The sequence below is a fragment of the Herpailurus yagouaroundi genome, unplaced genomic scaffold, assembly GCF_014898765.1.
Source record: "Herpailurus yagouaroundi ecotype Mexico unplaced genomic scaffold, PumYag 77, whole genome shotgun sequence".
NCBI classification, from domain to species: Eukaryota; Metazoa; Chordata; class Mammalia; order Carnivora; family Felidae; genus Herpailurus; species Herpailurus yagouaroundi.
In genome coordinates this window covers 37,366,346-37,387,756 of record NW_024412388.1, presented here as the reverse complement: position 1 = coordinate 37,387,756, position 21,411 = coordinate 37,366,346, and the positions used below count along the sequence as shown (strand labels likewise).

Below are 21,411 nucleotides of genomic sequence, written 5' to 3'. Positions count from 1 at the left end.
GCAGGCTCCAGGTTCTGAGCCATCAGCACAGAGCCCGATGTGGGGCTCGAACTCACAAACCATGAGATCAGGACCTGAGCTGAAGTCGGATGCTTAACCAACTGAGCCACCCAGGCACCCCAACAATTGGAAATAATAATAAACATGATATAATACATAGAAAACTTCTGAAGTAGTAGAGAACTACTACTATGGATCTAGCACACTCTTCTAAAGGAGCACTGTCCATATAAAAGCTCTGTTAAGAACAAGAATTTTTTTTTTTTTCACACTGAGGCCTGTTCTTCTAGACAGGCACAGTACAATGATGACGGTGTATGGACTTAGGCAATCCAAATACAAGCAATACCTGTGTACTGATGTAGAATTTTGACCATTTCCTGTAAGCGGTGGCCCTGAGGGCTGAATTTGAAAATTATGTCAAGGTGATGTAAGAAATTGTATAAGCGGTGAAAGATGATTTTGCTGGCTTCAAATGTCGCTTTAACATAAAGATCATGGGTGCTAGAAGAGAAAGTGGGGACAATATGTCAATGCATGACTTAGATAATGACGAACAAGTGTCTTTTTGCTTTTCTGTCACTGACCTGCTTGTCTGGCAGTTGGTCTCCTGGCTCAAAACACACTTCATAAGTATGTCCAGGGTCATCAAGGTGATATGCTCAAAGACCTCCACAACTGTGTCCTGGGGGCCACAGATCTTCTCCCACTTACCCTGGCACAGGAGGTCAAGACCAACAGCATCATCAAACTGCCTTTACCTGAAAGCTCCTCCCTTACCCTGCCCTTAGGCTGTAAGGTAGACAATCCAGACCTAGGAGGAGCCATAGGTTGTATATGTAAATAAGCCAAGTGCTTACTTGGCATGAGGAAGGGAAAGCCGCACCTAGCTGAGTGAGAAAGAGCACGGAGCAAGCCGGGTATCTTGTAAATGGCTGAGTTAAGTATTTTTGGCCTTTCAGTCATTACCATAACTCTGCTTTACAACAGATCAGAGTTCCAGTAAAACAGACAATCTCTGATACAAGACCTCTAATTACAAGGGGTCTCCCCAGGGCTTCCTCCATCTTCAGCCCCCAAATTGCTAGACACCCTACCCCATCACTACTGCCAACCACCTTAGCCACACTTAAAATAAACTTGGAACATTGTAAGAAGCCTTTTCAATTCAGAAGTGGGGGACAGAGAGAAGCCATGGGTAGGAGCAGCTTCCAGCTGACCCCCTGCCAAGCGCTGTTTGTGCCGAATTTACTTCTCCCCTCCAGGTGACCTGCTCACACTACCTGAAATGCTCCCTGTTGAAAATGAATATGTCATGATAAGCATTCTTTGTGTTAAACACAAAGAAATCTAAATGTTTAAAGCCAGATCAACCTATTGAGCACCTAATGCCATAGGTAGGGGCTGGTACACATTTGGAGGCAGATATTTTTTTTAAAGCTTTTATCCCAATGTCCATTGTTTATTCAATTGCTTTCATCTTGAATAATGTAAGTTTTACTGTGTAAAAAAAGTAAATTTAGGAGAAATGGCAGCGAAGGGGAAGCTCAAGCTGGAAGCACTAGGGCACAGCTCAGCAGAGGGGAAAGCTATGAGTGGAGTCTCAGGCTCAGGTGGGGCTGAGAAACGAGGAAGACACAAGTGGTTTACTGAAACAGAGATAAACTCAGTACCACCACTGGCTAATTTGTCATTGTGTACAAAGCAGCATGGCACCAGAATGGAAGGAGACTGCTCCTTCTCTCTCTAGCCTGTACGTGAGGCTTTCTGCCAAGAGTGGGCCATGGGTATTTTCACCTTAACTCAGGTTAAATCCACTTCTGTGAGAACTCAGCCAATTGGTTGGTAACAGTGGTTCTCTCCTGGGCAAAGGGATGGGTTTGCAAATGAAAGTGGAGGGAAACTTTGGCTTCATTGGTGGAGTTTGAAGTGTTTATCATGAAACTTGTATTAATGAATTACTTGTCTCATTTTTAAACAATCACAATTTAAAAATTAAAAATATACCACAAACCAGTGGAGTTTTAGAATGGAACTCATTTATAAATCAAGGACCACCCTTAGGAATATTCCTCTGCCAACATCCTCCTGCCCCTTTGAAAAGGCACAAGTCAGCTCCAAATGATCCACTACTATCTACAAGAGGAAACTCACACCCTGTGGCTTTAACGTAGACATTTATCTTTTGCTAGGTTCTTTGTGACCATCAGGCAAATTCGCTCTAACTTCCATACCTTTGCTTATGCTAACTCACTCTGCCTAGAATTCACTCATCTGTATTATCCACATAAGCAAGTCCGGCTCATATTTGCTGGTAAAAATGAGTCTCCTCTGAATCTGAAGCTACTATAGCTATTCCTCATTTCCTCACCTGTCAGTTACAGCACTGACCATCTGAATCTCACTACTTGGTACTTGGTTTACTGCCATAGGGTCTCAAAATATACCTGAGTTAGATGACCAGAACTTCATCATTTTTTGTCACCCAAACAAAGAGTGATAGCAAAGGCTTACATGGACACCTATTGCTCAGTTGGTAAATGTACACTGGTTAATTTCTAAGAGCCATCCCCCTTTGAATTTTACTACCCATCACACATGTCTAATTCATTCCCTGTTGGAAATATTCTGCAACACACCAGAGAACTTTTTGTCCCTTCACTTACCAGCATTGTGTTCACTGAATGGGCCATCACCTCAACATATGATTTCAAGATGTTAAAATTGAACCCAGGAGTTAGTAGGTGACGGTGCTGGAACCATTTGGGTCCTTCTAGACTCACTAGTCCTTTTCCTTGAGAAAGAAAGGGGACAAAACCTCATGCCATTTTATTAGATGAGATGAGGAAGGAGAGGTGAGGAACAGAGACATCAGGGAGTGAGCATGACACACATGTAGTCATAATAGAGTGGAAATCAGAGCTGTGTTTATATATTTTGATGGAAGTGGGATTTGTTGCTTAATCTGGGATGGATGTATTTAACATTGTGAGGAAGACCCTAGGGTTTGAAACCTGATGAGAATGCTGATCCTGAAGTCACCAGTCACTACCTATGTCAAAACTAAGTTACCTAATCTTCCTGAGGCTTGGTTTACTCAATGATAAAGTGTGATAATAAACATCTACCTCACTGTGTTGCTGTGAAGATTAAATGAAAGCACATACATGAAGCACCTAGCCTGGTCTCTAGCTCACAGTAGAAACATAACAAATATTCATCTCCTTTTGACTCCAAACCAATCCATAAACTACACTGCGAACACAAAATTTATAAGGAACTAGACGTAAGTGTCCACTCTGTCCCCAGATATCTCCTCCTTGGGCCTTAGTTGGTGATTCACACTTATAAATGATATGGAGTGCAAACACTCATCAAGATCAGTGCTTTACAGTCTTTGGTTGCAAGAAAGGTCATTAAAGATTTGGCTTTAAAATGACTTTAACATTTATTAATAAGTAACTTCCATCATTCATTGGGTGCTTACAACATGTCAGGCTTGAGATGTATGGTCTGGTGCTGGTACCATGCCAGCCACTACAGTAAGTGCTGAAAATACGTGTTTCATTTAATCCCCACAATGGCCTAGAGATGTAACTCTCATCAGAAGATTTCCCCAGAATCACATGCAACTAGCTAGTGGGAGGCAGTATTCAAATCCAAGTAGCTCTGAACCCCAAATCAACAGTTTTTTCATGTAACTCCTTCTTTGTCTAACATGAATACCAATTACATGACCAGAAGGCCTAATTCATCTGCTCATGGAATACTACCAAACTATACTTCAGAGCAAAACTGTACTGGTTTGCATATGGAAATATATGGACTCCAAAAAGAAAGTGGAAGATCCAAGAAAACAAGAGAAAAGAAAGGACAAAATAAAGAATACAGATGTGTGGCTGCAGTTTTAAAGACAGAGATGGGACAGATTCACACACATGCTGCCTTGAGAATGAGACTTTGGAGAGAGAAATGGATAAGGAGGGTTCTTAGGAAGTTGTGCTGGGTTGATCTTAGCATTCCCTCTTGATTTTTCCCCTAGATAACTTGCAGCATAGATCGTCCATCCTCTTAATTGTTTTGAGCATTCTGACTTGTTTCTTTGGAATGCTTTACTATACCAAGGGGACCTCAAGCGAGAGAGTGAATCACCTGTCTCTCTGGCACATACATACCAAGACATGGAATCAAGAACTTGTACAGGTACTTGGACTTGGGATCTGTAGAGTCAAGCAGAGGAAACAAACAACAGCATTAGAAGAAAATTACCAAAGTCGGTGAAGGTTCTCTTCATTTGCCTGTGCTAACCACAAACACCAAGAAGGAGCCCAGGCATGGCATGGCAAACCATGGCATGCCCCGGCAAACCATAAGTTTGGTTAAGGAGCCAGAGAACAATAAACCCCAGGAGGCAGACAGGTACACAAACCCAGATTCTTCCCTTGCTTATACTTTCTCCTATAGAAACAGATTGCCCAAGGGTGACCAAGTTTCCAGAACAGGATTTGGGACAATATATTATATCCTTCTTGGAAAGTAGATTAGTGTTTACAGCAGGAGCTGGCAGACCACAGAGAGTGGGGATCAAATGCCTCTGGGGGTTCTCATGACCTCTAATGTGGAAGTGTTTTACAGCTCTTGTCCTTTAAGAAGTGAGCAGGAAACAAATCAGGGCTAAGGGATTGGGAAAAATGGAGACTTTCAGGGAAAGGCTGTTTTCTTTTATTAGGTTTTACTAAAAGTAATGGAGACAATGGACAGAGAAGAAAGATTAGAATGTAAGATCTTAGTTTTACAAAGATGATGGAGCAAAACCTGGACATTTCTTTTTAAAGTAGGCTTCACGCCCACTGTGGAGACCAGCGTGGGGGCTTCGTCGGACACTTAACCGACTGAGCCACCCAGGTGCTCCCAAACTGGACGTTTTAATTTTGTGCGATGAGACAATCTGCCACAGACGTCTTTGAAAAGGCTTGGATGGGGGAGTTAGATGACTCGCGTTCCAAAAGGGAACATAGTTGAGAAATATGAAGAAAACAAAAATATCTGGACTGCAGCCAAGAGGTTATACTGGTAAATTAATGATCTAGCACCCAGGTTCAGGTACAAAACCAGCAGAGGCAGAGCTACTTCTGAATTCCCCTGAAGACTCATGCGCAAGTAAGGGGCTGGGGGATGGGGAGTATTACTGACATCACAAAACCGAGACGTAGAGGAAGCCCTTGGTGATCTGGTGGTGCCAGCGGGGCTTTATGTTACACCCTAAAGGGTTCATGGGAGTCTTAGCCTGACAAGGGACTTGGGGGACATGGGAATCCCTTTCAGCATTGCTCAGAAACTCTCTTGGCTTTCTCCAGGCCAGGCCTCTCTTGCTTTGTTTTAACCCCAGTATAGTTAACATACAGTGTTATATTAGTTTCAGGTGTAAATGTAGTGATTCAACACTTCCATACATCACTCAGTACTTATCACAAGTGCGCTCCTTAATCCCCATCACATATTTCACCCTCCGCCCCCTGCCGCCTGACTCTGGTAACAGTCAGTTTGTCTCCAGGTCTCTTAATAAAGGCCTGATATTAATCTTTGCTTCAGGATTCCTTTAGAATCCTGCCTGTGAGTTGTGCATATCCCTCCTAGGAGGATAGGTTCCCGAGATTCATCCCTTTTCTTACCTGTTCTGCTCAGAAATGCCTTTGCGTAGTCTGGGTCATAGATATAGAAGAATACCTGAAAGGGCCCAACCCAGCAAGGAAAGGCACAAGGGTATTTTCCAACAAGCTCCTCAAGTTTCTCCATTTCACCATCCTGAAGTAGCTGCAGTGAAAAATGAGTGAAGGAAGTTAAAGAAGCCAGCCAATCTGGACTCATCCCCTCCTACAGATGTGATCCGAATCTAGGGCCCGGATAAGGTAGCACAGACATGCTCTCCTCAGCATTTCTAAGCTTGGAGTATAATTTTCTAACGAATATCAGTGTGTTTAACTTCCCCATCTAAATGCATGTTGAATCCCCAGAATAAATCTCTGTCAATTGACATCTACCATGAGCCATTTTCCCAACTGAGAGGGTGAAGCGAGCTGAGTCTGCCTCACCTGCTAAAGTCACACACTTTTTAGGAGTGGACTCTGGAAGCTGAACGTTTTTTTCCTATGTGGGAAGCTAACTGGTAGTAGATTGAACATGACCCACAATCTAGCTCACCATTCCCTCTTCCTTTTCTCCTCTCTGATTATTACTAATTGAGGAATGATCCTTTTTGGGAATTCATAGTTAAAGCTTCTCCCCAAAAACCTGCCCACTCCATCTACAAAGAAAACCCTGTTCTTTTCCCTTACTATCATCAGAGATGAACTTTTGCCTTGATAAGCAGGTTACTAATGGCTCATTTATTATTATTATTTTCTATTTATTTAAATCCAAGTTAGTTAACATATAGTGTAGTATTGGTTTCAGGGGTAGAATTCAGTGGTTCATCACTTACACGTAACACCCAGAACTCATCCCAACAAGTGTTCTTCTTAATGCCCATCACCCATTTAGCCCACACTCCCCACCTGCCTCCCCTCCAGTAACCCTCAGTTTGTTCTCTATATTTAAGAATCTCTTATGGTTTGCCTCCCTCCTTGTTTTTATCTTATTTTTTCTTCCCTTCCCCTATGTTCATCTGTTGTATTTCTTAAATTCCACATATGAGTAAAGTCATATGATATTTGTCTTTCTCTGACTGACTTAGCATAATACACTCTAGTTCCATCCATGTTGTTGCATATGGCAAGATTTCATTCTTTTTGGTGGCTGAGTAATATTCCATTGTGTATATACACCACATCTCCTTTATCCATTCATCAATCAATGGACATTTGGGCTTTTTCCATAATTTAGCTATTGTTGATAGTGCTGCTATAAACATTGGGGTACATTTTCCCTTTAAATCAGCATCTTTGTATCCTTTGGATAGATTCCTAGTATAGCAATTACTGGGTCATAGGGTAGTTCTATTTTAAATTTTTTGAGGAATCTCCATACTGCTTTCCAGAGTGGCTGCACCTATTTGCATCTGCACCAACAGCGCAAAAGGGTTCTTTCTCCACATCCTCACCAACATCTGTTTTTTCCCTGTGCTGTTAATTTTAGCCATTGTGACAGGTGTGAGGTGATATCTTATTGTGGTTTTTATTTGTATTTCCCTAATGATGAGTGGTGTTGAACATCTTTTCATGTGTCTGTTAGTCATCTGGATGTCTACTTTGGAAAATTGTCTGTTCATGTCTTCTACCACTAATGGCTCATTTAAATAGTTCCTCTAAATCACTGACAAGAAGATTCATTAACTTCTTGTATAAAGTGGGAGTGTGGCGGGCACCTGTATATGTGTGTCTGGGGGTGCCCAGTGATACATGATTGTGGGGGTCCTGACTTGCAAGGAAACCAAGGTTGGCAAGTTCTCCCTTATGTGACCAGTCATATAGAATTTGCTATCCTCAGAAAAGTTGGCAAACTTTGGCTCCCAATATCCTCTGTTACAAGCTAGCACCTTTTATCCCATGAAGTGTTCCCTGGAAAGTGTAGGGCCCCTAACAGATTGAGATTCTTGAACTCTACCTCCTGAAATGGTGCAGACTCATTTTTCCTAACACTTCCACAACCAAGTCAGTGACAAGTACCCACTGACAATGCCAATGATGTTCCCTAACAAAACAAATGTTCCTTCCTTCATCCATTTGCAAACAATAAACAAATGAGAATTTATTAAGTGCCTACTATATATTCCAGGCAATAGAGATGCAGAGAAATATAAGACAGACAAAGTCTTTGTCCTCATGGAAATTATAGCCTAGTGTGAGGATTATTTTTTTAAGTTAAAAATTGTCATGGACACCTTCAGCCAAAAAGCATTTGGTCATACTTTTAGTAACTCCTTTCTGGACAAAAAGGATAGAAAGCCATTGTGACTCCTGTAATATATGAATTTACATTTCTTCATCCATAGCAGTATCTTAATACATTTGAAAATATGTCTTACACATATTTAGGAAACACTGTTCAGAAATAATCAGAAAATGCTTAGTTCTCAAAGAAATAGTAATAGCTAACATTTACAAAGCACTACTATGAGCTAGATGTTGCCAAGTTACTTTCCATGCTTTATATATATTTTTAAACTTTTTTTAAATGTTTATTGATTTTTGAGAGACAGAGACAAAACGTGAGTGGGGGAGGGGCAGATGGAGAAGGAGACACAGAATCTGAAGCAGACTCCAGGTTCTGAGCTGTCAGCACAGAGCCCAACATGGGGCTTGAACCACGAGCCATGAGGTCATGACCTGAGCTGAAGACGGATGCTTAAGCAATTGAGCCACCCAAGCTCCCCTCCATGATGTATATTGTTTAATCTCTATACCAAGAACCCTATGAAGCAGATATGATTCGAACCTACATTTTACAGATGAGGAAACTGAGCCTTAGGAAGGTTAAGTATAATAGTTCTAGCTCTTCCTGGTGACTATCTGAGTGATGAATTGTCAAAAGAAACATAAAGGGCAAAAAAAAAAAGGTAAATAGGTAGAGTTGGTAATATTAGCCAGCTTGATATATCAGCCATCTCTCATCTGCAAAACTCTGATAGAGGCCTCTCTAAAACACACAAAAAAATAATTTAGTGGCAGTCAAGAGAGATATGGACTTTATTTTTTTTTTCAACGTTTATTTATTTTTGGGACAGAGAGAGACAGAGCATGAACGGGGGAGGGGCAGAGAGAGAGGGAGACACAGAATCGGAAACAGGCTCCAGGCTCTGAGCCATCAGCCCAGAGCCTGACGTGGGGCTCGAACTCACGGACCGCGAGATCATGACCTGGCTGAAGTCGGACGCTTAACCGACTGCGCCACCCAGGCGCCCCAGAGAGATATGGACTTTAAAACATGATTGCAATAAACAATCTGACTGAAAATAAAACCATCCTTTGACAACAGTATCAGAAAGAATAAAACATTCAGAAACAAATTTAATAGGATAAATGTAAAGGTTACTGAAAACTATAAAACATTGTTGAAAGAAATTTAAAAAGACTTATATAAATGTAAAGACATTTCATGTTCATGGAGCAGAAAACTTCATGTTGTTAAAATGGCAGTATTTGCCAAACTGATCTACAGATTCAGTGCAATCCCCATCAGAATCACAGCTGGCTTCTTTGTAGGCATTGACAAGCTGATTCTAAAACTTATATGGAAACCAGAGGTATCCAAAATAGCCCAAGTAATCTTGAAAAAGAACAAAGCAGGAGGACTCATGTTTCCTAATTTCAAAACTTACTACAAAGCAAAAATAATTAAGACAGTGTGGTATCAGCATAAGTATAGACAATAAGAATAATTCTATTCTATAAGAATAGAATTGAGAATCCATAAATAAACTTCATGTTTACAGTCAACTGATAGCAATGTCTTTTGTTCCAATGAGGTGACTCTTGGTGGGCTCTCGGATGGGGGCTGGTCACCAGATAGACCAAGCTATAATTAGAAGTTTGGAATCTTCAGTCTCACTTCTCATTCTCCAGAGAAGGAGATGAACTGGAAATGGAGTTAATGTTCAATCGTATCTACGTGATGAAGCCTCCATAATAATTCCAAAAGTACAGGGTTTGGAGACCTGGTTTGGTGAACACATGGAGGTGCTGGTAGAGTGATGCATCTGGAGAGGGCTCTGTGGAAGCTCTGTGCCCCTTCCCACATACTTGTCCTTTGCATCACTTCCAACTGCATGTTCATCTGTATCCTTTATCATATCCTTTTATAACAAACTGGTAAACAGTAAGTCAACTGTTTCCTGAGTTCTGTGAGCTGTTCTAGCGTATTAATCAAACCTGAGGAGAAGGTCATGGGAGCCTCCAACTTATAGCTGATTGGTCAGAAGCACAGTAACAACCTGGACTTGCAATTGGCATCTGAAATGGAGTTGGGGTAATCTTGTGGGGCTGAACCCTTAATCTGTGGGGTCTCCACAGGGAGAGAACTTGGTTTTTCCTACTCAGGTGTCAAAACAATTTAATGGGGGCAAAGTATCGTCTTTTCAACAAATGGTGCTGGGATAACTGGATATTCACAAAAAAATAGGATAAAGTTGGACCCCCACCTTATGCAATATACAAAAGTTAACTTAATGCATCAAAGTTCTAAATGAAAGAGCTAAAACTATAAAACTCTTAGAAGAAAAGATAAGGAATTAACCTTAGATTTGGCAAAGCTAGCTATATTTCTACATTAAAATGTAGAAAATCTACATTTTCTACACAAAAACCAGTTGCATTTCTGTACACTAACAATAAACAATCTGAAAAGAAAATGACAAAAACAAGCCCATTTACAATAGCATCAAAAAGAATAAAATATTTAGGAGGTGAAATCAAGTATTGGAAAACCAAGTATTTCCAACCAACAAAGTGAAAGACTTGTACAGTGAAAACTAAACAACATTGCTGAAGAAACAATATTTATGTATTTAAAAAAACATAAATAAATGGAAACACATCCCATGTTCACGAATTGGAAGACATTATTATTAAGATTCCAGTACTACCCAAAGAGTTTTACAAATTCAATGTAATGCCTAACAAAATCCCGATGATGTTTTCTGTAGAAATAGAAAAGTCTATCCTAAAATTTATATGAAATCTCAGGGGACCTTGAATAGCCAAAAAAATCTTTAATAAGAAGAACAAAGCTGAAGGACTCATTTTCCTGATTTCAAAACTTACTACAAAGCTACAGTAATCAAAACAGCATGGTTCTGGCACAGAGACAGACATATAGGCAAATGGAATAAAATAGAAAGCCTGAAAATAACCCTCAAATATATGGTCAAATGATTTTTGACAAAGGGGATAGAATCATTCCATGGGAAAAGGACATGTAAACAGGGTCTGTATCTTCAGTAAGTTTTTGAACCTTTGGCTGTAATTACCAAGTGCTTGGGATTGGGTGGCTGGAAATGCATATTGAGCTTTTCTGTGTATGTGAAAAACTTTGTCCAAATAAACTAGCTTTGTACCCTGAAGAAAAAAAAAACGGGGGGGGGGGAAAGGGCAGTTTTTTCAACAAATGTTGTTGGGAAAACCGAATATCCACATGCAACAGAATAAAGTTGGGTCCTTCCTTATCTAACACCATATACAAAAATTAGCCAAAAATGGCTCAAAGACCTAAAAGTAACAACTAAAACTATAAAACTCTTAGCAGAAAACACAGGGTAAATTCTTCACAACATTGGATCTGGCAGTGATTTCTTGATTATGACACCAAAGGCACAGGAAAAAAGAAAAAAATATATATAAATTGGACTTTACAAAAATTAAAAAAATGTGTATGAAAACACAGTGTAACAGGAAAAGTAAAAAAACCCACAGAATTGGAGAAATATTTACAAATAATATATCTGATAAGGGATTAATATCCAAAATACATAGAGAAATATTAAAACTCAACATCAAAAAACAAACAACCTGATCCAAATATGGGTAAAGGACTTAACTGGCCATTCCTCCAAAGAAGATATACAAATGGCATTGAGCACATGAAAAGATGCTCAACATCACTAATCATTAGGGAAATTCAAATCAAAAGTATAAGATACTACCTCACACTCATTAGGATGACTACTATCAGAAAAAAGCAAAAGCCAGAAAACAAGTGTTGGTAAGAATGTGGAGAAATTGGAACCCCTGTGCACTTCTGGTGGAAGTGTAAAATGGTGCAGCCATTGCAGAAAACAGTATGGTTGCTCCTCAAAAAATTAAAAATAGAATTACCATATGATATAGTAATTCCACTTCTGGGTATATATCCAGTCGAAAGCTGGGTGTCAAACAGATTTTTACACTCATGTTCACAATAGCTAAAATGTAGAATACAACCCAAGTGTCCACTGACAGGATGAACAGATAAACAAAATGTGGTACAGATGCACAGTGAAATATTATTCAGTTTTAAAAAGGAAGGGAATTCTGACACATGCTACAATATGGAAGAACCCTAAGGACATTATGCTAAGTGAAATAATCTAGTCACAAAAAGATACTACATGATTCCACTTATAGGAGATATGTAGAGTAGCTAAAACTGTAGAAACAGAAAATAGAATGGTGGTTGCCAGGGGCTGAGGAGAGATAAAAATGGGGAACTGTTGTTGAATGGGTATACAGTTTCAGTTTTACAAGATGCAAAGTGTTATGGAGGTGGATAGTGCTGGTGGTTGCACAGCATTATGAATGTATTTAATGTCACTGAACTGTACACTTTTAAAAATGGTGAAGATGGCAAATTTTATGTTTGGGGCATTTTACCACAGTAAAGATTTTGGGGAAAAAGTCAGAAAGGTATCAGAATTTTCAACAGTTATCCCGAAAGCTAGAAGACAATGGCATGGTGTCTTCAAAATTCCGAGAGAAAATTATTTCCAAAGTATAATTCTATACCCAGCCAAATTATCAGTCATGAATTTTAATGAATTAAAATTCATGAATGAATTTTAATAGACATTTTCAGCTATTCAAGAGCTCAAAAAATTCACCTGACATTCCTTTCACTCAATCTCAAGGAGCTACTCATAAAAATGATCAAATAAATCAAGAAAAATAGAAGACATAGTATCCAGGAAATGGAAGATATGACACAGGATGGCACAATATCTATGTATCAGACCTAGAGAAGAACCAACCAGTCCAGCTTAGAAGAGGAGGAGAGGTCTTTGGGAGAAATGCCTCCAGAAAAGCATAAAAACTGACAGGTTGTTTGATATGTTTTAATACTTGGAAAGATTCTTGAGATGTGTTTGACAGATCTATCTATTAAAACATTTGGGGGAAAAAAACAGTGACAGATTTTGAAAAACTAAGCATATGAGAAACACTGTGGAAGAAAAAATGTTCCATAAGAAAAGAAACAAAATCAACCATTAGATCAGCGGTAAGTAAATATTTACATAATAAAAATAATATAAATACTAATTTTTCTATTTAACCAAAAAATACAATATAACTATATTGGGACAGCAAAAGATGAGGTATAAGTGGTTACTCATCATAAAGTAGCTAGTAAATGGATATCTAAAATGATTGAATTAAGAAATGCAACATAGTAATATTAATTTAGCAGTAAGGATGAAAATAAACAGGTAAAACAGTTGAGAGTGTTGCTTTAGGGAAGGACCAGGAGTGGGGGAGCCAAAGAATTCCGCAGTAGCTCTGCCGGAGACACCCTTCCCAACCCACCCACCCTTTCGAATTCTGCCCAGCCTTTCAGAGACTTTCCTTCCTCCCCTAGGTACAGACACCTATTTCCAAGATGCCTTGTTCCCGGGCCTCTATCAAATCACTCACTACTGTATTTGCATTATCTCTTTGTGGTCTAAATATGCGTCTGGTTTGGCCCTCTGAGGGCAGGTACGGGGGTCTGCTCTTTGTAATGCTAGCACCCATCACACAATTCCACTCAAAGCTGGCTGAATGAATAAACAAGGTAATCAGGAGTGAGAGAGGATTTGGAGAACAAGAGAGACCAAAAGGTAAATTCGCCAACCATTTTTGAGCGATTGGCTGGGGCTGCTCTCTACTTCAAAAGAATCTTGGGAAAAGAAAGTTCATTTTCTCTGGTTGTAACGGACTGAGGGTGGCAATTGTGCTCAATTTTGCATATTTTCTGCAGTTAATTTGCATTATTTAGAATAACATAACTATTTTTTAGCGATCCATGTAGGATTTTTAAAATGCAGTACATAAATGCAAGAGATCGGTGAAGCAATTAGAGCCCGCCCTGAACTACAGCACGTTCTTTTTCTGTACTCAGTCTCTACATGGCCCTCCCAGCCCTCCCGGAGCTTCCACCCTAGAGGCTCCAGGCTCTTTTCCTTTCCCTGCAGTGCTGTGAGCCACAGGGTGGGCCAACTGTGCAGGACGCAGCGATGGGAGGAAGGGGCTCAAGCAGCCTCCTCTCCGCTCGCCGGGTTCCCTGGGCAGCATCCTTCTCCGCCCCTCCCTTCCATTACCTTCAGGTGCCCGTAGAACCAGTGGGTGGGGGGCGCGGGGAAAGGGCACAGGTCTCGCAGCAGCCGCTGCCTCCGCAGGTAGAGCTTGATGGCCTGCAGCAGCCCCAGGGCCAGGCAGAACACGAAGGCCAGGTACAAGGGCCGCGCCCAGCGCATCTCCAGCCAAGAGGGCTCCATTGCTGTGCGGGTCGCAGACAAGTCTGTGGGGCTCCGGAGGCGGGTGGGCTTTCTCCGCCCCGCGCCTGGAGAGGGTCGCCCAGCCTACCGCGTCTCCGTACACTCTGGCGAGCTCCCGGCTTCCCCGCGGAGGAGGAAGAGCGCTGGGAGCGACAGCTAAGGCTTGGCCAGAGGAGGCAGGCGCGAGTTCTCGGATTTCTAACCTTTCACCAATTGATGCGAACCTTCTTCATTCAGGGAGACTTCTTACCGCCCTTCTGGAGTGTCACACTTCATCTGTGACAGTTTGCAATCATGGGATATCTGAATTTAGGTTTTGAAATAACACCAAGGCTGAGGCCACTGTTTTTCTTCTTTGCCACAAATAAATGGTAAAGTGCTATGTTTAAAACAAAAAACAAAAACAAAAAACCCAAAAACCTTCTTTCCTACTTGAAATTCTATCAAAACCCACGGGGGTTGGGGGTGGGCATGTGTAATCATTATACTTATATAGTGTGGCTTGTCTGGTGGTACACATTTTACAATTGGTTCTAACTTGGATTTCCGGCGTTTGCCAATGTCCACCCTGTGCTATCAAGCTGCAGAAGACACTACAGATACAATCAGGTCCCAGATTACTTAAGTAATTTGTGGATCCCAGCGCAATATGAAAATGTGGGGCCCCTCATTAAAAAGTTGTTAACAATTTCAAGATGATGACAGGAAAGCAGTAAACCAAGCTTGCCACCTTCTGAGTACGGGGCCCTGTTCCATGCCCATGGAGCCAGCCCTGGATACCAGAGGCATAAATAATCTGGAGAGCATAGATAAGAGGAAAATGTAGTGAAATAATCAGAAAGTAATGTGTTTTGGTATTTATTACCTATTAGTTGGTAAACTAGGATCCAACAGACCTGGCCGCCCAAGCTGCTGTCCCCCACTCCCAACCTTCTTTATAGGCATTGCCCAAAATTCATTTATTCATTCATTTATTTATGCTAAGAAAGGCACATTTTAGGTGTTGGGTTTACAGCCTTGAACAATAAACTCAATCTCTGCTACAGCCTCCTATTCTTCTCCCTGTCACTGCCTCCACTCCTCAAGCCCTTACCCCAGTCTCCATTGCCAGGTTTTATTTGGTAGGTTAATAGTTAAGACAGAGTCTAGTGGTGATACCTTCATCTGGACCAAGTACCAGCCCCTGGAATGTTCTATTATGTATCACACATTAAATGTTTCAGCTCCTTCTTCTCAAGGCCTTCCCACCTCCTGACTATCTCCGTTCCTCATCTAGAAGTTGTTGTTTGGCCATGTCTCAGAATCTTCCAGTTTATAAACTTTCCTCTGGGTAACTCATGGTGTTTTAGTTTTCCAGATTCTTCCTCTGTACCTTGATAAGTGTATGGTAGCCTTCATATGAACACATTGTGGTGATCGGGCTGAGGACCTCATTTCCATGCTCTGCCTTCAGGATCCAGGCTAGTCTCAGCTTCATGAGTCTGGTCCTGGGGTCCTCTGGGCTGACTGACAAATTGCCGAGTGTGGTTGGTGAACTTCTAGTTAGTTCTTTTAGCAGGGTCAGGGCCTGGGGACTCCTTAACTGACTCACTCTTACTCATGTTCTTGCTGGAGATGTTAACCCCTTCTGAGACCTGGCCAGTCCTTCAGCTGCATTCCATATCTTTCCTTGGAAAGCAAAGAACTTTGGGACTTTTTGCACTATACCCAGGAGCCTCAGAGAGTCTTGAGGCTGCTAACTCAAACCATTTATCTGCTTCACTGCCATTTTCACTTTGTCTCCTCTCCAAAAGGGAGCAAGGCAAAATCTATCTAAATCCTGACTTTTGGAATTTTAGCCTAGAGGGGAAAAATCAAATGCTCTCCTGACCCCTGGCCTCGCCACCTCTGCTATTATTTTTTTAAATGCTTATTATTTTTTTTACATATATTGTTTATTTATTTTTATTCTTTTCTGTTCTGTGTCACTAAAATCATTAGAAAGCATGCTAATTCTTACCCTAGTCTGCCAGGCTGGAAGAGGTGGTTTTTTTCACAACCTTCATTTAATGTAGTAGAAACTTTCCTTATGATGCAGCCTGTGTCCTCTCTACTCCTGATTGAGACTGGAAATCTACAGCCTACTCCAACAGGACATGCTAATGGGAGATACAGGAAGTTAGAAAATTATTTATTCTGGCCAGATACAACTCAAAAATCCCATTTTGGAGACCAAAAGCACAGCATTTGGTCTTTCTCTTTCTTTTTCCTTCTCTTGGTATTCCTTTGCAAATGTCCACTGAATTGAATTTCCTTGGCTGTAGTACGGAGGATAGGACACTGAAAAAGCTCCAGCAGCATAATGATGCCTGATCAGCCCAGGTAAGGATTTCAGACTTTACAAAAGGCCATGGGAATCCACCCAAGGGATATTTTTTAAATTAAATTAAATTTAAAAAATTTACATCCAAATTAGTTAGCATATAGTGCAACAATGATTTCAGGAGTAGATTCCTTAGTGCCCCTTACCCATTTAGCTCATCCCCCCTCCCACAACCCCTCCAGTAACCCTCTGTTTGTTCTCCATATTTATGAGTTTCTTCTGTTTTGTCCCCCTCTCTAATTTATATTATTTTTGTTTCCCTTCCCTTATGTTCATCTGTTTTGTCTCTTAAAGTCCTCATATGAGTGAAGTCATATGATTTTTGTCTTTCTCTGACTGACTAATTTCACTTAGCATAATACCCTCCAGTTCCATTCATGTAGTTGCAAATGGCAAGATTTCATTCTTTTTGATTGCCGAGTCATACTCCTTTATATATATATATATATATATATATATATATATATATATAATCTTTATCCATTCATCCATTGATGGACATTTGGGCTCTTTACACACTTTGGCTATTGTTGATAGTGCTGCTATAAACATGGGGGTCCATGTGTCCCTTCGAAACAGCACACCTGTATCCCGTGGATAAATGCCTAATAGTGCAATTGCTGGGTCATAGGATAGTTCTATTTTTAGTTTTTTGAGGAACCTCTATACTGTTTTCCAGAGTGGCTGCACCGGCTTGCATTCACACCAACGATGCAAAAGAGATCCTCTTTCTCCGCATCCTCGTCAACATCTATTGTTGCCTGAGTTGTCAATGTTAGCCATTCTGACAGGTGTGAGGTGGTATCTCATGGTGGTTTTGATTTGTATTTCCATGATGATGAGTGATGTTGAGCATTTTTTCATGTGTCGGTTGGCCATCTGGATGTCTTCTTTGGAGAAGTGTCTATTCATGTCTTTTGCCCATTTCTTCACTGGATTATTTGGTTTTTGGGTGTTGAGTTTGATAAGTTCTTTATAGATTTTGGATGCTAACCTTTTATCTGATATGTCATTTGCAAATATCTTCTCCCATTCTGTTGGTTGCCTTTTAGTTTTGCTGATTGTTTCCTTCACTGTGCAGAGGCTTTTTATTTTGATGAGGTCCCAGTAGTTCATTTTTGCTTTTGTTTCCCTTGCCTCCAGAGATGTGTTGAGTAAGAAGTTGCTGCGGCCAAGGTCAAAGAGGTCTTGCCTGCTTTCTCCTCGAGGATTTTGATGGCTTCCTGTCTTACATTTAGGTCTTTCATCCATTTTGAGTTTATTTTTGTGTATGGTGTAAGAAAGTGGTCCAGGTTCATTCTTCTGCATGTTGCTGTCCAATTTTCCCAGCACCACTTGCTGAAGAGACTGTCTTTATTCCATTGGATATTCTTTCCTGCTTTGTCAAAGATTAGTTGGCCATACATTTGTGGGTCCATTTCTGGGTTCTCTATTCTGCTCCATTGATCTGAGTGTCTGTTCTTGTGCCAATACCATACTGTCTTGATTATTACAGCTTTGTAGTATAGCTTGAAGTCTGGGATTGTGATGCCTCCTGCTTTGGTTTTCTTTTTCAAGATCGCTTTGGCTATTCAGGGTCTTTTCTGGTTCCATACAAATTCTAGAATTATGTGTTCTAGCTCTGTGAAGAATGCTGGTGTTACTTTGATAGGGATTGCATTGAATATGCAGATTGCTTTGGGTAATATCGACATTTTAACAATATTTGTTCTTCCTATCCAGGAGCATGGAATCTTTTTCCATTTCTTTGTGTCTTCTTCAATTTCTTTCATAAGCTTTCTCTAGTTTTCAGTGTATAGATTTTTCACCTCTTTGGTTAGATTTATTCCCAGGTATTTTATGTGGTTTTTTTTTTTTTTCAGCTGTAAATGGGATCAATTCCTTGATTTCTCTTTCTCTTGCTTCATTGTTGGTGTATAGAGATGAAACTGATTTCTGTGTGTTGATTTTATATCCTGCAACTTTGCTGAATTCGTGAATCAATCCTAGCAGTTTTTTGTTGGAATCTTCTGGGTTTTCCATATAGAGTATCATGTCATCTGCAAAGAGTGAAAGTTTGACCTCCTTCTGGCTGATTTGGATGCCTTTTCTTTCTTTGTGTTGTCTGATTGCAGAGGTGAAGACTTCCAATACTATGTTGAATAACAGTGGTGAGAGTGGACATCCCTGTCTTGTTCCTGACCTTAGGGGGAAAGCTCTCAGTTTTTCCCCATTGTGGATGATATTAGCATTGGGTCGTTCATATATGGCTTTTATGATCTCGAGGTATGCTCCTTCTATCCCTACTTTCTTGAGGGTTTTTATCAAGAAAGGATGCTGTATTTTGTCAAATGCTTTCTCTGCATCTATTGAGAGGATCATATGGTTCTTGTCCTTTCTTTTATTGATGTGATGAATCACCTTAATTGTTTTGTGGATATTGAACCAGCCCTGCATCCCAGGTATAAATCCCACTTGGTCGTGGTGAAAAATTTTTTTAATGTATTGTTGGATCCGGTTGGCTAATATCTTGTTGGGGATTTTTGCATCCATGTTCATCAGGGAAATTGGTCTATAGTTCTCCTTTTTAGTGGGGTCTCTGTCTGGTTTTGGAATCAAGGTAATGCTGGCTTCATAGAAAGACTTTGGAAGTTTTCTTTCCATTTCTATTTTTTTGGAACAGCTTAAAGAGAATAGGTGTTAACTCTTCCTTAAATGTTTGGTAGAATTCCCCTGGAAAGCCATCTGGCCCTGGACTCTTGTTTTTGGCAGATTTTTGATTACTAATTCGACTTCCTTACTGGTTATGGATCTATTCAAATTTTCTATTTCTTCCTGTTTCAGTTTTGGTAGTGTATATGTTTCTAGGAATGTGTCCATTTCTTCCAGATTGCCCACTTTATTGGCATATAATTGTTCACAATATTCTCTTATTATTGTTTTTATTTCTGTTGTGTTGGTTGTGATCTCTCCTCTTTCATTTTTGATTTTATTTATTTGGGTCCTTTCCTTTTTCTTTTTGATCAAATTGGCTAGTGGTTTATCAATTTTGTTAATTCTTTCAAAGAACCAGCTTCTGGTTTCATTGATCTGTTCTATTGTTTTTTTATGGTTTTGATAGCATTAATTTCTGCTCTAATCTTTATTATTTCCTGTCTTCTTCTGGTTTTGGGTTTTATTTGCTGTTCTTTTTCCAGCTCCTTAAGGCGTAAAGTTAAGTTGTGTATCTGAGATCTTTCTTCCTTCTTTAGGAAGGCCTGGATTGCTATATACTTTCCTCTTATGACTGCCTTTGCTGTGTCCCAGAGGTTTGGGGTTGTGGTGTTATCATCTTCATTGACTTCCATATACTTTTTAATTTCCTCTTTAACTTCTTGGTTAGCCCATTCATTCTTTAGTAGGATGTTCTTCAGTTTCTAAGTATTTGTTAGCTTTCCAAATTTTTTCTTGTGGTTGATTTCGAGTTTCATAGCGTTGTGGTCTGAAAATATGCACGGTATGATCTCGATCTTTTTGTACTTACTTAGGGCTGATTTGTGTCCCAGTATATGGTCTATTCTGGAGAACGTTCCATGTGCACTGGAGAAGAATGTATATTCTGCTGCTTTAGGATGAAATGCTCTGATTATATCTGTTAAGTCCATCTGGTCCAATGTGTCATTCAAAGCCATTGTTTCCTTGTTGACTTTTTTTTTTTTTAATTTTTTTTTCAACATTTATTTATTTTTGGGACAGAGAGAGACAGAGCATGAACGGGGGAGGGGCAGAGAGAGAGGGAGACACAGAATCGGAAACAGGCTCCAGGCTCTGAGCCATCAGCCCAGAGCCCGACGCGGGGCTCGAACTCCCGGACCGCGAGATCGTGACCTGGCTGAAGTCGGACGCTTAACCAACTGCGCCACCCAGGCGCCCCCCTTGTTGACTTTTTGATTAGATGATCCGTCCATCACTGTGAGTAGGGTGTTGAAATCTCCTACTATTATGGTAATACTATCGATGAGTTTCCTTGTTTGTGATTAATTGATTTATATACTTGGGTGTTCCACATTTGGTGCATAAATATTTACAATTGTTAGGTCTTCTTGGTGGATAGACCCCTTGATTATGATATAATGCCTTTCTGAATCTCTTGATACAGTCTTTATTTTAAAGTCTAGATTGGGGCGCCTGGGTGACTCAGTTGGTTGAGCATCTGACTTTGGCTTAGGTCATGATCTCATGGTCTGTGAGTCTGAGCCCGACATCCGGCTCTGTGCTGACAGCTCAGAGCCTGGAGCCTGCTTTAGATTCTGTGTCTCCCTCTCTCTCTGACCCTCCCCCATTCATTCTCTGTCTCTCTCTGTCTCAAAAATAAATAAACATTAAAAAAAAAAGTGTAGATTGTCTGATGTAAGTATGGCTACTCCAGCTTTCTTTTGTTGACCATTAGCATGATACATGGTTCTCCATCCCCTTACTTTCAATCTGAAGGTGTCTTTAGGTCTAAAGTGGGTCTCTTGTAAACATCATATAGATGGATATTGCTTTCTTATCCATTATGTTACCCTATGTCTTTTGATTGGAGCACTGAGTCCATTGACGTTTAGAGTGAGAACTGAAAGATATGAATTTATTGCCATTATGATGCTTGTAGAGTTGGAGTTTCTGGTGGTGTTCTTTGGTCCTTTCTAATCTTTGTTGCTTTTGGTATTTATTTACTTATTTATTTATTTCTCTCTCTCTCTCTCTCTCTCTGTATATATATTTTTTCATCTTTTCTCCCCTCAGAGAGTCCTCCTTAAAATTTCTTGCAGGGCTGGTTTAGTGGCCACAAACTCCTTTAGTTGTTGTTTACCTGGGAAACTTTTTATCT

General features: G+C 40.3%; 1 protein-coding gene across 2 annotated transcripts in view; it reads right to left on the bottom strand.

The window, feature by feature from the left end:
- The window catches only part of CYP4X1 (cytochrome P450 family 4 subfamily X member 1), a 54,369-nt gene that overhangs the window by 15,529 nt on the left and 17,429 nt on the right, over positions 1-21,411 (bottom strand). The window contains exons 1-6 of one of the 2 annotated variants that reach the window (XM_040470130.1): positions 14,042-14,370; positions 5,673-5,814; positions 4,176-4,220; positions 2,667-2,794; positions 588-715; positions 350-504 (exon numbers count right to left, since the gene is read on the bottom strand). In XM_040470130.1, coding sequence (XP_040326064.1) covers positions 350-504; positions 588-715; positions 2,667-2,794; positions 4,176-4,220; positions 5,673-5,814; positions 14,042-14,218 — 775 coding nt within the window. In that variant the 5' untranslated portion in view covers positions 14,219-14,370. Of the gene's footprint in view, positions 1-349; positions 505-587; positions 716-2,666; positions 2,795-4,175; positions 4,221-5,672; positions 5,815-14,041; positions 14,371-21,411 lie in introns of those variants that run through there. The other variant, XM_040470131.1, reaches the window with a different exon arrangement.